Source organism: Vicugna pacos, chromosome 34, assembly GCF_048564905.1.
Source record: "Vicugna pacos chromosome 34, VicPac4, whole genome shotgun sequence".
Classification (NCBI taxonomy): Eukaryota; Metazoa; Chordata; class Mammalia; order Artiodactyla; family Camelidae; genus Vicugna; species Vicugna pacos.
Window position 1 is genome coordinate 16,169,830 of NC_133020.1, and position 17,074 is coordinate 16,186,903.

A 17,074-nucleotide genomic window follows, 5' to 3' on the forward strand; every position below is an offset into this window, starting at 1 on the left:
AACTATTTGTTTTCTACAAATTTAAGAAAGGATATCTCAGATTCCGGGAAAACCCCACTTGCCTCTCCAGGCTGCACCTACAGTTGTGAGAAAGCACATTTCAGACAGCAGGGGAAACCCGTAGCTCATCACAACAACACATTGTAAACTGTCTGGACCACTGGAGCATAAATTAAAGAGAACTGGAGTAGCTGAGTGACTAGGAGGCGAGAGGAAGGGGGTGGAGACAACGTAACTGAATATAAATGCTGAGACACCTCAAAGACTCAGAGACTGAGCAGGTGCTCCGGCAAAGACCTTCACTGCAGATTGGCTTGACCTGGAAGTAACCAAGGGATCGACTGAGACAAGGATAAAGATGACTTCTGAAGACTGTTCCATAATGGAGACCAGCTCCTTGCATCTGAATAAAGAACGACAAAGTAAGTCAGGTCTCATTCTTTATATACTGATAATACCTACATCTAAGTAGCTGACTCTCTATCTATGATGTATGACAGTAGTTAGGGGGGAAATGAAGCTTGGTTTTTGAAGAACTTGGTTACATTCTAGTTTAGTCGGGGTAAAGGAGAAAAATGGGAAAAGGTAAATATTTCTTTACCTACGAGAAGATGGAATACCTGGGACTTGAGTGGAAACCACAGGGTGAGTATCTGAAGACTTTTAAAGATCTGTTTCTCTGTTTTAGTTTATATCCTCTCAATGTTTCTGGTTTAACTAGGAAACTCCCTGCCCTAGCCCAGGGCACGTCCATCATTTTTCTGTACCCATTTAGACATCCTCTAGGAAGCACTGCCTCTCTTTCTGGAAAATTCCATTTTCCACATAAACAATTGCATTCTTGATTGCCTTCACCTTGTACCCTTTGTGTGCTTCTGGTGTGCCTCGTCCCACGTTCTCATGACAGCGTCCTCCAGTTGCTGGAAACAAAGGTTGCCAATCTTTGACAGAATAGCCACATAGGCATCTGACTATTAACAGCGTCCGATGATAATTTATTAGGACACTATCATGAAAAAGTTCTTGGAACTGCAATCTGCTTCTTCTATACTCTTTATGGGACTCATTTCCTCCATTTCCTTCTTCTTTTTTACCCTTCTAATAACTGGCTTCAAATTCTACATGAACCAGGCATTTTTCTTCCTTAATTTAATTTTCATGGAAATATGACCATCTCTGCTTTCTACCTTTTCCTCTTTCCTATTTGTCTATTCTGTCAATAGACCGTTCTATTTCCTGCTACCAGAATTTTCCCGTTGTTTTCCAATAACGTGTTTCTGTGAGGCTTTCATGATTTTTTTCATTGATCTCTCTCTTCTTTTCTAATGAAGGAGGTTCCCCAAACACTAGCATGTCCAAATTAGAGTTCACTTGTAAGCAAAACTATCCGGTAACAAAGGAATGTGTTGTGAACAGCAGAGCCAGAACAATCTAGAGGAAGGGGCTGTTTTCTGGGTATGTGTCTACGAGAGTGGTTTGCTTTAGAAAATCATCAGTTAATGCTGATAAACTCATCTTTTACTTAAAAACACAAAATCAAGTGTGGTTAACAAGTGCAAGCCACACAAAATTTTTGGTAACCAGATAACCATAACTTTATGACTCAGCTGAGATGCTCAAAAGAAAAAATTATACAGCAATAAGCCTGCTCAAAACCTAGCACAGTGGAAAGAAGGAGCTAATTTAGAAATTCTTAACTTTCCCTGAGATCATCCCAAATTTGTTGGGCATTTAATTTATGAATGTTTAATCTATGCCACTCTTGCACTGGCCCCATTAGGATGAACAAACATTGAGCTTCACCCTTGGGTCATTCAACACATGTTAGTGGATTTCTATTCTTTTCTCCATTAGTGGACAGGGCTGGTGATCAGAACGGAAGCATGCCCTTAAGGGAGTGTTTTGTCACCTGGGTGATAAATCAAACTGCGAGTAACAATAGCCCTCATTAATGGGTACAAAGTATAGTGTGAGAGTCAGCTCCACAGCTTACCCACTGGATGAGCCAATAGTCTGAGCTGGGCTCTGGACTCCATGAGTTACTTGGATGCCCTGGTTCTTCCAAAGGAGCCAGGGCTGTTGCTGCATTGAATTTAAGCGGCATGATTGGGTCTCACGTGGTGAGAAGTGAAACTAGACAGAGAGTTCTGAACTTGCTGCCCTCGCTACCCAGGGCTGCTTCCGGTGACAGCTGTATGCCAGTAGAAAAAGGGAAGGTTTGCTTTAAGAAGCTGACAGACATAGAGCTAGATAGGAGTGAAGTCTAGTCTTCTCTTGCAAAATCTGAATCTTCCCCAGAAGATCTATGCTGGGAAAGGTAATCCTTAGAAGAAGCAAAAGTTGATGTTGACATCCAGTACATATAAATTACTATGAAAGAGAGCAACATCTCTTTGCCTAGTTCAACTTTAGAGCAATGTTATAAGGGAAAAAAAAAATACATGAATTTCAAGTCATGTCCTATATAGACCACCTTTTAAATTATGAAAGTCATCCACACTGAAAAACAGGATACTTTTGCATATGGAGACTATTTTTGTGGTAAGTTTTCATACCATTCAAGTAACCATTTTACATTTCAGTTTTTGAGAACAGACTAGAGAACTGTATATTTCTTGTGAGGTCAAATTTTTAAAATTCTGATGGTTCATCCTAGCAAGATTCAAACCCAAACCCTGAGTCACAAAATCTCGCTCTCTCTTCTCTCAATTATTCATTTGTAGTCTAGCTTTGTTGTTATTGTTGTTTTGGTAACTAAGAATCATCATTCACTTCATATTCATATTCTAAATCCTTCCACAAAAATATTTCTTACTGATGAAATGAAAGTTTTACTTTGTTTTAGGATTATACAAAGGGTAAGCTAAGAAATTGATTTCCACCCAATATTTGGTCTATAACTTACTGTTATATTTCCTCTATTATTTTAACTTCTCTTGGAAAATTCAAACATTTTACTTTTCACTTACAGATTTTTGTTATTAAGGTCTAGTTTACATACAATGTATGCACACATCATAAGTGTACAGTTTAATGAGTTATAACTACAACTCCAATCAACATTTGACACTTTCTATCACTCTAAAAAGTTTCCCTGTGTTCCTTTCCAGTCAAATTAGTTTTCAGATAAACCTAATAAAAGCACAAAAAAGCAATCAAGTTTTCTGATTTCTGACATCATAGCTTAATTCAGCTATTCTTGACTGTCATATAAATGAAAATACAGTACATAATTATGGCTGGATTTTTTTCACTCAACTTTTTTTTTTGAGATTCATGCATTTTGTTGCATGTATCAGTTTTTCCATTTTTTAAATTGCCGAGTAGAATTTCCTTGTATGGATATACCGTAATTTGTTTATCCATTTTCCTGTTGATGAATATTTGGGTTATTTCTAGAAGTTGGCTATTAAGAATAAAGCTTCTATAAACATTCTTGTATAAAACAATTTGAAGACATATTTTTATTTTATTGAGAAAATACACAGGAGCAGAATTGCTGGGTCAGAGAGTAGGTGCAATATCTAATTATGTAAGAAACAGTTTTCCAAATATTTTTTTCCATTTTACTCTCCCATTCAGTAACATATGGAAATTTCAATTGCTTCACATCTGCACTAGTACTTCATGAGTAAGTACTATCAATCTATCTTTTATTTTCAGTCATGCCAATTGTGTATGTTTTTATAACCATTCAACATTTTTCACTACATTACCCACATTTATACCACCTGCCTTAAACAGCAACTACAGAGAAGAGACTGTACTTAAGATGTTCTTTTTATATGTCATCTAGAGTAATCAGATATTTACTCAATGTTCTTATTATGATTAAAACAATAAAATTATGATATGTTTAGAATTTTCATTGCTGCTGAGTTCATATATTGGGGAACTTATCATTATGTCTGGATTACTTCATTTCTAGCCAAATTATCCAAATTCACTCAAAATTTGAGGGAAATTAGTATAACTTTTGTATAAGAAGATGGGGAGACACATAGCTTTTTTTTTTTTTTAATTTTAAATGCCTCAAAGGAAAACCAAATGTCTCTACCTTCCCTCTATAGCGTGTCTGAACTTATCATCCACTTTCTCTCTTCAGGTGATGCCCCCAGGCCTCATTTTGCAACTCATCATGAAGGGTCCATTCAAGTTCCTATCCCGTGTGCCGTCCTGAATGTGGTCTTCATCACCGTTTTAATCATAGCTCTCGTTGCTTTATCAGGTAGGTCTGCGCTTTGTGAATTCATCACAAACTCTGATTAATTTAGGATCATCTCACATATTGTACATGGCCACTTCCCTCGTCCATACTAAATATGACTCCACATTCTTTGGATAATTAATGCAATACTTTATTTGAGTTTTCTAGAGCTTCTTTATAAGGATTTAAAATGTCTACAATTTATACATTACTGTGGGAGAAAATTACATTTGGGCAGATGTTTAAATCTAAAACAAAAAGGGCTGATTTAGATTCTAAATAAATGAACATATACACGGACAAAATGTGGGCGGATGAAAAAATAACACCAAAGCCATAGATTAGTCAGGAATTGGCCAGTCTCTTATCTCAAAAAGCACAGAAGAGTAGGTATGGATAATTAAGAATATGTCTACAAGCTCCCAGACAGTCAGTTGCAATATGGTATTTGAAACATACAGCTATGCCAAGATACATCTGTGTCTTGTACAAACATGAATTTATACAATTGTAGGAGCATCCCCAAGCCGCAGATTGTTGTCTTCTGAATTACTTCTCTGCAAAGCAGTCTCGCCTCCACCTCCCAGTATGGGGTTATATCTTCCACATCTTCAAAGTCTTCCACCTCTGCATTCAGATGCAAAACTGTACTTGGAATTTACAATGCACTTTGCCCTTTCTAGCCTAAAGACTGTTTTCAAGATTTTTCAATTTTCCAACCACTCTCTGATCACAGTGACTCTCTCTTATTTCTCATACCCTGTACAATGATGATTAGGCACAATGAGAGATCAGATAAGGTGAGAAACTGCCCTCTTCTTACTCTTCCCAGAATTCACCTCCTTTTTAATAATAATTTTAAATGGACTATAACCTGTAAGAATTTTGAACCACTATGCTGTACACCTGAAATTCACATGACAGTGTAACTCAAATATACTTCAATTAAAAATAAAAAAAGAATTCGTCTTCTTTCCTTTTATCCTTTACTGTATCACCTAGCACAGCAGAGCATCCCTGAACTGGTTTTGTACACTTTGGGTATTTGGTTTCTTGTGTTACTAAAACAAACCGTTTTCCTGTTCACAGTAGGCCAGTACAATTGTCCAGGCCAATATATGTCCCCAGTGCCATCAAACAGCCATGCTTCCTCATGCTCAGATGACTGGATCCAGTACCAGAGGAGATACTATCTTATATCCAAGAAAACAAGGAACTGGACCTTGGCCCAAGAATTCTGCTCCAAACACGGTGCTACACTTGCTCTCATTGACTCTGAAGAGGACATGGTAAGATAGTATTCAAAAACAATTCCATAAGATATTGCTCTTCTATTTTATCTGGCTCATCTGTGGCTTCCTTCTGTTTCCTTCTAAGTGAAGACATTGTATCTGTCTCCCACATAGAAAAGTTTAGTCACAGAAAGCCACATGATCAGTCAGAGGTCAAAATGAGACTTCACCTTAGTCTTTAAATGTGATTTGACTGTTTCGCTTCAAAGGCGAGAAATCCCAATGAGCTAACCTACAGAGAACTGACAAACGATGGGCTTAGCGCTCATGCCTCGATTGCAGCTTTTGAGAAACAGGATTTATTACACACTCACAAGGAGCGGTGATGTAACGTAGACTTCCTCTGTGCTTTCTTCAAGATCTTTTTAAAACAACACGTGGGTAGAGCAGAACACTGGATTGGGCTGAAAAATGAAGCTGGCCAGACATGGAAATGGTCAAACGGCAAAGAATTTAACAACTGGTGAGTTTCAAGATAATCTTTTTATCCTCTCCAGGCTGGCAGTTTAAGGGAACCACTTTCCTTTTTTTTTTTTTTTTTTCCTTTTCAAAGCACAGTTCTCTATGAAGGTTGTGCTCTTTATAAAGCAGAATTTATAAAATCTCCCTTGTATATTATGCTCCATGGAATTCTTTAAAGAAAGGCTTTAATATTGTCTTGTTTTTTTCCTTTTATCTACTTGGAATTCATACAGTAAATCCTAGTAATCTGATATCAGCAAATTCTAGCGTGAGTAATAACACTCAGTTAGAAATGTTCCAGGAATAATTATGATGATGTGAAAAAAATCCAACATTTCCAATATCATATGCATATTTCATTGATAAGCTAGTTTGGGGTGATTAAGCCCTTTTTCCTCTTTCCCAGTTCTCATCTCCACAGGGATAAAGAACAATATTTTCAATACCTAATTAGAAGCTTCTGTGGAGCTGAGAGAAAATTTGCCCCAGAATTAAAGATACTGACTTTATTTTCATTACATATAATTAAACTACATTGTAGACTTTGAAGAACTTAAATTTAGTGTTAATCTTTGTCACCTGAAAACTCAAACTTGAATAAATTTCTAGCTATCAAAATGTTTTATGATAATCAGTGATACAGACAATTAGTTTAAATCTTTAGAAAAGGAATTCTTAATATGTGTCCAATGGTACCTCACCCACAGATGGGCTTCAGGGGTTATTAACCCCCTAAAATTGGAGGCACTATTATGTGTGATTGTTGAACGTGTATACCTTCTGGAAATTGTTTCTCGAAAGTTTTGGAAAATCAGAAATAACCAAGAGTGAATCCTCCAGTGACGCATCACCCAAATGAATGGAGCTCTTAACTCCTAACTTTCTATCTGTTCCCTACGTGCTACTGCTTCAGTCCTTGTCTGCTGTCTCTACAGACTGTCTATGATCATTTAACGGGTACGCTTGCCTCATGCATTCTGACTAAAAAAAAAAAAGCAGAAGCCTCCCCCACCACCACCACAAAGTTTATTCTTGTATAACTGAACGGAAACGAACTGAAAATCATTCTAGTTTCCTTACTGTTTGACAGGTTCAACCTGACGGGCTCGGAGAACTGTGCATTTCTGAACAGCACAGAGGTCGGCAGCGCCGCGTGCGAGAAGAATCTACACTGGATTTGCAGCAAGCCCGCCAAATGAAGAGGGCTCGCACTTGCTTGTAGACGATTCCAGCGAGGAACTCAAGGAAACTTGTGTCAGTGAATGCTGCTCTACGATGAGATGTTTTCCAGAAAGACTTTGTGGAAAAAAAAAGAAAGAAAAAAAAGAAAGAAACAACTTTGTGTTATTTTGGAAACCTTCTTCCAAACAAGAATGTGGGGAAAAAGGGAGGAAAAACTCCAGTACTACCCGCATTGTGGAATCCTCCTGCCATCAGCTGACAATGTCACGGGGTGACTGATAATTTTGTCCAAGAATGAGAAAGACCACTTCCAAGCTTTGGAATGCACTTTATATATTTTCTAATTCAGAAGTAATAAAATAACTAGGTTTTAGAGTTATTATTTATTGTTGAATGACTACGAACAGTGAGCACCCTTCATGCACGTGCACTGTATGAAGGAGGTAGCAGGTGGTACTCAAAACTGATGTAAACAGAGAAAGTCTAACTGGCAACACAGATGTTTAGTCTAAACGTATTTTTTTTAACTTAGAGAACATTTATAAGTGGGCAAATGCTTATGAAACTAAGCTTTGTAATATTTCTCTCTTTGTTAAGGAGTTTGTCAAGTTATTTGGTCACTTCTCACCCCACAAGAATGGGATGATTGTGTATTTATGGTTTTTTTTTTTTTACTTCTTCAACGTAGACTTGTCTTTTTCAACGGTACACAATGCATTGCTTTATACACAGTGTTTTACAGAGATAAAGACAAAAGCAAAGAATATGAGGAATATTTGTAAAGCAGATAAAGCGTGTTGGAAAATGTGCAATATGTGATGCGGTAAATCCTAATCAGGGAAAAGTCTGTATTGTTCAAATCTGGGATAATATTTGTCCTCTCCGATCATCAGTGTGTGCCTTTCCTGGTCAATTCCACCACGTGCAATACTTCATTTGAAGTATTTTCTAAGTGCAATAAAGTGTGTTTATTTGTTTGTCTTTTGTATTCAGTGCAAATTATAAGCTGTTTTTATATGTGTTAAAATAAAAGTAGAATCAACAAAAGGGTTTCTAAGAAGTGTTCATTCCTTTAAATACACTAAAAATTATAGCTCATACTGAAATGCAGGAAACAGAACGTTGTAACTTTTTTTAAAAAACTGTGTCTGTAGTAAAACTTGAACATTATAACATGGTTTGGACCTTTTAAGTTGTTTTCAGTTGTGTGTTTTCAAAGCGCTCTTTCCATTTTTCTGCATACAGCACTTGCTCATTAAATATATTAATTGACTTGAGAGGACTTTATGTCATTTAAAATTTTTTGACTCTATTATTTTCTTCCTTTTTTAAATTGCTTGTCACCCTGAAGGGGTACAGAGAAATTAGGAGACACCTAAAGTCACTTTGCAAGGATTTATTTATAAGCTGGTCCTCTCTCTCAAAAGAAAATAATTTTAAAAGAAGATAATAGCAGAGAATATGTAGGTGCTACGAAGGTATCGCAGACAGCCTACTTTATTTGGCCCTGTATTCAAACATTAAACTATCGGTTATCTGTTTTATTTGACTTTTCCAGTATAATTTCAATTTCTTCCTCTGGAAAGGGAGAGTTTGCCCTCAATTTTCAAAATGTTGACTAGGTTTTCACACATGAAAATCTATCATAACTAAGATTAACATGCTAATAAAATTCTAGAGAAAATGTTGGAGGATCTATGCCCAGAAAGACTGTTGGTGATCATATAAGTAGGCTTAGCTCAACCTTTGGAAAACAGTTTGAAAATACTCATCAAAAACTTTGAAAAGATTCATATCTTTCCTTTGATGTGAACATTTTTTTGTGGAGGGAGAGCATTAAAGAAATAATCTTGGATGTTTAAGACGTAACCACGAAAATGTTTATCCAAAGGGTATTTTTAGTAGTGATAAATCAGAAGCCACTTAATGGTTCAAAACTAAGAATTAAGTTAAATAAGTTGTACTACATGATGAAATAATACGTTGTCACTGAAAAATAATAATGAAGAAGAATGTTTACATATATGAGAAACGACACAAAGTATTATTGCTAAGCGTCTTAAATATTAAATTTTATGTTTCTAAATTCTAAAAGAGATAAAAACTATTAAGGTAAGCACAGTGGTTTTCCCTGAGTAATAAGAGTATAGATATTTCTTTTTCCTCTCTATGCTTCTCTATAGTTTTGAAATTATGAATAGTTATTTTACTCTTAATAAGGAAATATTTATTTTAAACAAGCCTAAATATAGTATCATTAAGGAAATAATTTCATTATTTAAGTTACAATTCTACTTTCTAGTGATGAAATCCAGTCCCCTTCAAACTGAGTTCCCCTGTCTTGTTTACAATTAACTTTTCACTCCAAAACTTTATTCCCTTTCTTATCCTGCCCCTGTTTGCCTCAGGATTGAAGAGAATCAAAGAAAAGGGGAGACTGAAACCAAGTAGGGCCCTGTGGGGTCTTCCCAGGTACACCAGCCCCTCCGTGTCCCCAGTTTCTTGTTTGTAGAAAAGGCTTTAATGTCCTTGGTCTTCCCAGAGGTCAAAGAGCGGGCTCAAGCAGCTAATGATTAGGGCAGGAGAGTCAGAGGACTCCTAGGTCCTCCTGAGGGGATAGAGATAATCTGATGCCACTCCCCGCAGGTGGAGAATGGTGACTGCATGCTGACCACAAGCTTGTAGACCCCAGAGTGGATGGAATCAGAAGGCTGTGATTCCGGAAACACCACCCTGTAAGCTACCTCACCACCAACCAATCAGAAGACGGCCCACTAGCCCAGCACGCCTCCTACGAGCCGCTGCCCTAACGCTGACTTCAAACCCCCTCGCCTGAAAGCATCGGAGTTCAGGGCTCCTGGGCCGACGCTGCCCTGTTTTCCTTGCTTGGTGCCCTGCAAATAGACCTTTACTTTCCTGCAAACACTTGGTGTCAGTTTGGCTCTCTGCACTGTGAGCACATGAGTCCTTGCTCTGTAACAATTACATATGAGTTTGCTTCAAGAATCTCCCCTGCGCTAAATTAAATCATGGTCACCAAACGTGTGGGCATCCACAGGCTACAGTGCCATCTAGTGTCTGAACAAAATCATTGCAGTCTTGTTTTGTTTGTGGGTCTAGAAGGTATATTTAACCTGGGAACAATCGTAGTTTTTTGTTTTTTGTTTTTTTTAAACGCAGTTTAAAGTTTAAGGGCAACATAATTTTGTTCATGTGTTTCATTATACAGACATTACATCTAGTTTCTGCCCCTTAGCCCAGACCAAGGAAATGCTTTGCACCCCAGATAGTAATCCTTAATATGTATTTTTGTTCTGTTTTGGGTTTTTTCCCAGCTTCATTGAGGTGTAATTAATATGCTTAAAAATTTAGTGGAGAACTTTCAAGTGAACTTGTAATATTGAACAGGTGTATTTTTTCTGCTTCCTTTGAAACTCCATTAAAATATTAATTTAAAAGATTATTTAATGGTATAAGTTTTGAGGGGAGAAAATAAACATAAGAGAAATGTCCATATATTTTAGAATATGTCAGTAACTTAAGGCATAGAATCCTGGAAGCTAAGGAATTAAAGAGACAGTGCACCCTTAAAGTGGGGTTATGGTGACCCCCACAATCCTTCTTTTCTGGTGTTCATACCCTGTGTGCTTCCCGCTCCTTGAGTGTGGGTGGAACCCATGACATGCTTCCACCCCACAGAATACAGCAAAGATAATGGGGTGGACACGAGTGCACGTATGTACATAAGACTGTGATAGTCGTCCTGCTGGAGGAGACTCTCTCTTTTACTGTCTCCCAGAAAATAAGATTCCATGTTGAGAAAGCCTTTGCTGCAAGAAACTGAAGCCCTCAGTTTGACAGCCTGCAAGGAACTCATTGCTGCCAACTGTCACACGAGCTTGGGAGCAGATCCCTTCCCAGCTGAGCCCCAGCTGAGACCACAGTCACAACCAACACCCAGATGGCAGCCTTGTGAGAGACTGAAGCAAGGGACTCACCTAAGCCCTGCCCAGACTCCTGGTATCCAGAAAGTGAGATAATAAATGCACCTTGTTTTAAAATTGGTAATTTGATGTTCAGCAATAGAAGATGAATATGGTAGAAGTGAAAAGCGGGGGAAAACAGGAGGACTAGACCAACATACATAGAAGGTGGCGTCCGGGAATCCTCTCCACCTTGAGCAACCAAACTGCAACCCTCCGTCCCTGCATGGGATGGAAGTTTACTGCCAGGCATGACTTAAGCCAAAGGAATCTGAATTCAGGTTGGGAGTCTTTAGGAAAGGCTAAGGGAGGAAGTACTTAATTAAAAGCAGAGGAATTAATTGAAATTCTGAATAATGTTTGAAGAGACTCTGGGACCTATATCCTAGTCAGCTTCAAGATCCTTAACAGCCAGGCTTAAGACAACGAGGCAGAAAACTGGAGAATTCTTATTTTGATTTATTTAATTGAGATATACAGTAGCTTCAAGTGTACAACATGACAATTTGATATACATATATGTTGTGAAATAATCACCACAGTAGGTCTAGTTAACATGCATCAGTACACACAGTTACAATTTTTTTTCTTGTAATGAGAACTTTTAAGATCTCTTAATAACTTTCCCATATACAATACGGTATTATTAACAACAGTCCCCATGTTGTACATTACAATCCCATAATTTATTTATTTTATAACTGGAAGTTTGTATCTTTGACCCCCTTCAGCCCTACCCCCTGCCTCTGGCAACCACCAATCTATTCTCTTCATCTATAAGTTCATTTTTTGTTTTGGGGGTTTTTTTTTTAAATTCCACAGATAAATGAGATCGTACAGTATTTGTCTTTCTCTCTCAGATTTATTTTATTTAGCATAATGGAGAATTGCTCTTTGGAAAAAAACTGACCATAAAAAAGACCTACAAATATTAAGAATAAGAAAAAATAAGCAGTCTCTCCCTGAATGTCTGCAATGGTGTCCACTGATTCCAGAAACAGAACTCCCCACTGCTTATTTAGCACATTGTTCCCACATATTAATGAGCACTCAAGGATCACTAGATATTTAGGAAAACCTCCAAAAAAGTAGAGACCAAAACAAGCACCTATCAGATGAAATTCAGACCAAAACTGATAGCAAAGGATAGGAAAAATTCAAATTGTTCTTATAATTAATAATCTCAGGGTGGGGGGAGTAAAGAAAAAACTGCATCTCAAACAGAGTAAACTGAGAAAGACCATCTAAAGAACAAGAAAGAACCCTTGGAAATGAAAGTTATAAGAAATATTTTAAGAGAAACTTCTATACAAGTGGAGGAAAAACTTCAGGAAGTCTCATCCTAGTAGAATCTAAAAAGAAAAAGACTTAAAAACTAGGAAAACATATCATGATGTTAGAATATTGACCCGGGAGTAGCAGGATCTCACTAACAGGAATGCCAGAAAAAGGCGGTGGAATAAAAACTGGAAGAAACTGATGGAAGAAATTTGAGAAGTTTTTCTCAAAAGCTAAGAATATGAATTCTCTGCTTGTTTAAAATGTTCCATTAAATGACTGACAGAAAGGGTGAGACTAGACCCTCAAGACCCCTCACAGTGAAGTTTCAGAATTCAAGGGGTAAATCAGAGACTCTTAAAGTTTCCAGATAGAAAAGTTAGACTGCAGACACAGGATCAGAAATTGGAAGGATATTGTGTTGTTAACAACAGCTTGTCATCTGACAGAAGGTGCCACTAAAATTCAGAGGATCTATTTTGAACCAATTTCTGTTCTGATAACTAAGGAAATGTCTCCGTTGTTGTTGTTTTTTTTTTTTTAATGGAAGTACTGGGGATTGAACCCAGGACTCCATGTATGCTACTTAAAAGGTAAATTAGCAAGTGTAAAATCTCTTATGAGTGCATGGGTTTAGTTGACAAAATATAAATTTCTGCTCAGTTTCTTACAATGATCAATTTTTAAATGATAAGAAATCAAAGGTACTATTTTAGCTCTAACTAACTCTCAAGTTCTCTGGAGAGCGGTTTTGAGAAATAAAACTGAAGGTGGGAAGAATTGCTTTACCCATCATATTTCTGCATGTTGCTGAAATTGTTTTAATGGTATATTTTCATTAAAATTTGGATAATATTTTCTGAGGTCCTTTTTAATCTCTGGACAGATGGATATTTTCATGGCGGATGTAAAGGTTTCTTTCTATAGGTTTTCAATAGAAGAAAATAAACTACAGACCTGAAGTATGAGATGCGCCCTGGTGTCTTATATTGAGATAGTTGAATGCAATTGTGAGAACAACAGGCAGTGGATTTGTTGGCTGTAACCCACTCTGCAGAAGATGGGTCTCTAGTTCCCTGACTGAAACCCAGGAAGTTTGGGTTCAGATCAGAGGAAAGTTCAGAGGGTCGAATGTGTCAACCCTGGACGGCTGTGTGCACTATGTGTGAGTGTGTGTGTCCATTCATGATTCATGTGGGGATAATACTATTTCTCAGAAGTGTGGGAAGGGGGATAGACAAAAATTAAACGTTTTAGAAAACGAATAGATTTGATGAATAGACTTTTACATCTGAATTATCAATGCAGTTATTGCATCATTGTCTCATTTTGCCAGCATTTTTGGAACTTCAGTCTTTATCTTTTCTATATCTTCCTTCTACACTATCCTTAGCTTATCTCTTACATTCTCACAATTTCAACTACCACAGACAAAGCAATGCATAGCAAAGTTCTATCTCTAGTCCAGATCGTTCCCTGATCACCAGACCTGTATGTCTTATTGCCTCCTTAACATCAAATCTAAAATCTCAAAGGTACTTCAAACTCAACATAGAAAAATAAGTCATTACATTTCATCATAAAAGGAACCGTCTTCCAGTATGCCATGTCTCGGTAAGAGATATGCCATACGAAACAGTCACACAATACGAGACAGTCACACAATACGAGACAGTCACACAATCTATAAACCAGATGTTGTCTTATCACTCTCTGTCTCATAGTGCCAAGTTTTATTTATTTTTCACTAAACATCTCTCAAATCTGTCCTCTTCTCTCCATCACCACTTTCATGATCTTAATACAAGAGTACTAAAACATTAAATAACCATAATAACAAGATCTTCTTTTTCCACTCTTAATCCATTTCAATCATCCGCCCTCATGAATCCTGAGTGATATATTAAAAATATAGACTGACAATTCAACCTTCCTATTTAAAAATACTTCAGTGTTTTCTTTATAATGATACCAAACTCCATAACGTGGTTTAGAAATCCCTATGAGTCTAACCCTCCCTTACTTATTCAGTCCCTTCCTACACCAAACTTTCGGGACCGCAACAAATTCATTTTTGGAACTCATAGCATTATTTCACCACATAGCCTTAGCAGAAGGTGTTCCCTAGACCTGAAATTCTCTTTCCTCTCTTCTTTATCAAGTTACTTCCCAAGCATTCTCTATATTTCTGCCGTAAATATAGAGCTTTCTCAGGTGGCTGCAGGAGACAGAAGATGCAGTCTCCAGCCAGAAGCAGAACAGGAACAGGAGGACCTGGCCGTCTGAGCAGGGTTCGCATTTCCCCACGCGCCTGACTTCACCAGACCCCTTCTACCCTCTCCCCGCCCTAAGGCTCTCTTCACATTGCTTCCGTACGGTTTCTCCTACTCAATGTCAACCCGCGCTGTACTGGGGGTCTGGAACCTCATACATCATGTGAGGAAGAAGGATACAGGGAAGAAAGAAAGTAAACTCATCACTTTTGCAGAAGAGAAAGCCAGTCCTGTGCCATCTCCGTTTTTTTTATGGTAAGCTCCCCAAGCTTGGAAACCAAGAGACTCTATTACAAGCGTTCAAGATCAGAAGCATCTTATGTGGAGCTAAGTAGAATTAGTCTTTGGGAAAGATTCTTGAGAGATTAGTCTTTGGAATCTTATTCTGGAGCCCTAAACCATACTTACCCAGATGGTCTGAGAGGTTCTATCCATATGACACCTGCCCTGTGCCATCTATCCTGTGAGAAGAATGATATCTTATTATTTTCTGAGAGTTTCCATCTTGGTTGCCTCTCTGTGTTTGCATAATTGGTGTAGAAAAATGGGAAGGCTACAGGACCAAAACAGAATTAATTCCTGCTAGGCAATGAGCCTAGACTTCCCTTACCTAGTTGACGTCTTTCACGAGTATTAGCATAAATTGATACCGTAAGAGTAACAGAGAAAGAAAGAAATGCACATCACACTCTACAAATTAAAAATCACCCCTGAGTAATTGTCCCCCAAAAATCTCTTTTGGACTCTGTCCTTGATGATCCCAACTCTCTTGTCTCCATCCATGCAGTTTCCTCTTTTCTGGTCCCCCCCACCTCAGGTCCCCATCCTGCTCCTCACATTTTTTATTCTTCTCATTCATCCTAAAGAGAAATTCACCTCTGCCAAGTCCCCACCTCAGTCTGACCCCACAAATCCACCACGTTTTGGAGAGTATGTGGGAAGCCTCACTAACATAACCCAATTTCGTACAAGAGAGTCATTATTATATAAAACAATGTATTTTGGTGACTTCCCCTAAGAAGGGTTCTTTCATTTTTCTCATGCACTTTCTATTTTTTTTTAACAAAAACTCCCTTTTACTTCTCAGTACTCATTTTCTAGAAAGCAATTGCTAAGAGATTTACACTCAAATATACAATTATTTTGGAAGTAAGTGGACAAACACTACAAATAAAACAAGATTGTCAGGGTATATTTCAAAACAAGGAAAACAAAGACTAAGAAAGCTGAAATGTCATTGATCAGCTGACCTCCTTATCTGACCTACTCTGACTAGTGTAATACGGTGATGTTGTGAGTCTCCTGAAATTAATGTCGGTCCACAGCCAGAGCCCAGGAACCTCCCCAAAGTCTGATTCTTTTTCTTTTCCCAATGCATAGTCACTCAGGTAAATGGTCATAGATTTCTTTGGGAAAAGGTGGGGAAAAGATTAACCATAAAAAGCTGATCACTTTAGCAGGGTCCTTACTCCACCTTTCATTAAAGACGTTGTGGCTCTGTAAACTGGCTCCTGTCTAGGAATTGACTGATGAGACAAAGTTTTGGTGACTCAAGTTAGATTTCTGTTCACTCACCCTTGAACTCTCGTACGTAAGGGAGGTCATGAAAGATTCTTCAGGCAAAACAAAGTTAACCTCCTCACACGGGGAGAGGGCTACTTCTAATGGCAGAAAGGACTCAATAGAATTTAGAATTCCATAACCCTGGTTTGATTGGAATCTTCCCATATGTCCCCATTCTAGTTTTCAAGATCTCAGAAGACGTCTGCAATGTTGGGAAGCAGGAACCACCTTCTCTCCAGCCGCTCAACAGGGCAGCTAACCCGGGTTTCAGGAAATTTCACTCCCTGGAAAATTCCAGATATTTCTAGGGACTTGCCTGGCTTGTCCCTGCCGTAAGTTGTGTCTGATAACAGCGAGCAGTTCAGATTCTCTCCAGCAGATGGAGCCATTAAACAAAGACATTCTTAGGCATCATTTGAAAACTTTTTCCATTTCTCTGTGATTTTCTAAGACGTTGAGAGCAGACACAAATGTTAATAACTGAAAAATTAGACGAGAAAAAGAAATAAAAGGCATCCAACTTGGACAAAGAAGAAGTAAAATTCTCTTTATTGTTAGATGATATGATGTATACAGAAAACCCTGAAGACTCCACCAAAAGACTGTTAAGACTGATAAATGAATTCAGTAAAGTGGCAGGATACAAAATCAATATACCGAAATCTGTTGCATTTTTATACACTAATAATAACCTATTAGAAAGAGAAGTTAAGAAAACAGTTGCATTTACAGTTGCATCATAAAGAATAAAATACCTAGGAATAAATTTAACCAAGGAGCTGAAAAACCTGTACACTGAAAATTACAAGACGTCGATGAAAGAAATGAAAAAAC

General features: G+C 37.7%; 1 protein-coding gene and 1 long non-coding RNA gene across 2 annotated transcripts; one reads left to right on the forward strand and one right to left on the reverse strand.

Moving 5' to 3' along the window:
- The first annotated feature begins 290 nt into the window (after positions 1-290).
- Positions 291-8,169, forward strand: CD69 (CD69 molecule). Its single transcript, XM_006199851.4, has 5 exons — positions 291-422; positions 4,106-4,228; positions 5,297-5,496; positions 5,859-5,962; positions 7,052-8,169. The coding sequence occupies exons 1-5, from the start codon at positions 359-361 to the stop codon at positions 7,158-7,160; spliced, it is 600 nt and encodes a 199-aa protein (XP_006199913.1). The 5' UTR covers positions 291-358; the 3' UTR covers positions 7,161-8,169.
- LOC140691283 (uncharacterized) lies at positions 6,966-16,331 on the reverse strand. Its single transcript, XR_012066871.1, has 3 exons — positions 16,253-16,331; positions 15,086-15,138; positions 6,966-7,257 (listed from the first exon to the last, which is right to left on the reverse strand). It is a non-coding gene; the product is annotated as an uncharacterized lncRNA (long non-coding RNA).
- Between the last annotated feature and the right edge of the window lie 743 nt (positions 16,332-17,074).

Coding starts and splice junctions, on each gene's coding strand:
- CD69 (XM_006199851.4), top strand. CDS start 359: ATGACTTCTGAAGACTGTTCCATAATGGAGACCAGCTCCTTGCATCTG. Junction 423..4,105: donor TCTGAATAAAGAACGACAAA/GTAAGTCAGGTC, acceptor TTCTCTCTTCAG/GTGATGCCCCCAGGCCTCAT. Junction 5,497..5,858: donor TTGACTCTGAAGAGGACATG/GTAAGATAGTAT, acceptor GCTTTCTTCAAG/ATCTTTTTAAAACAACACGT.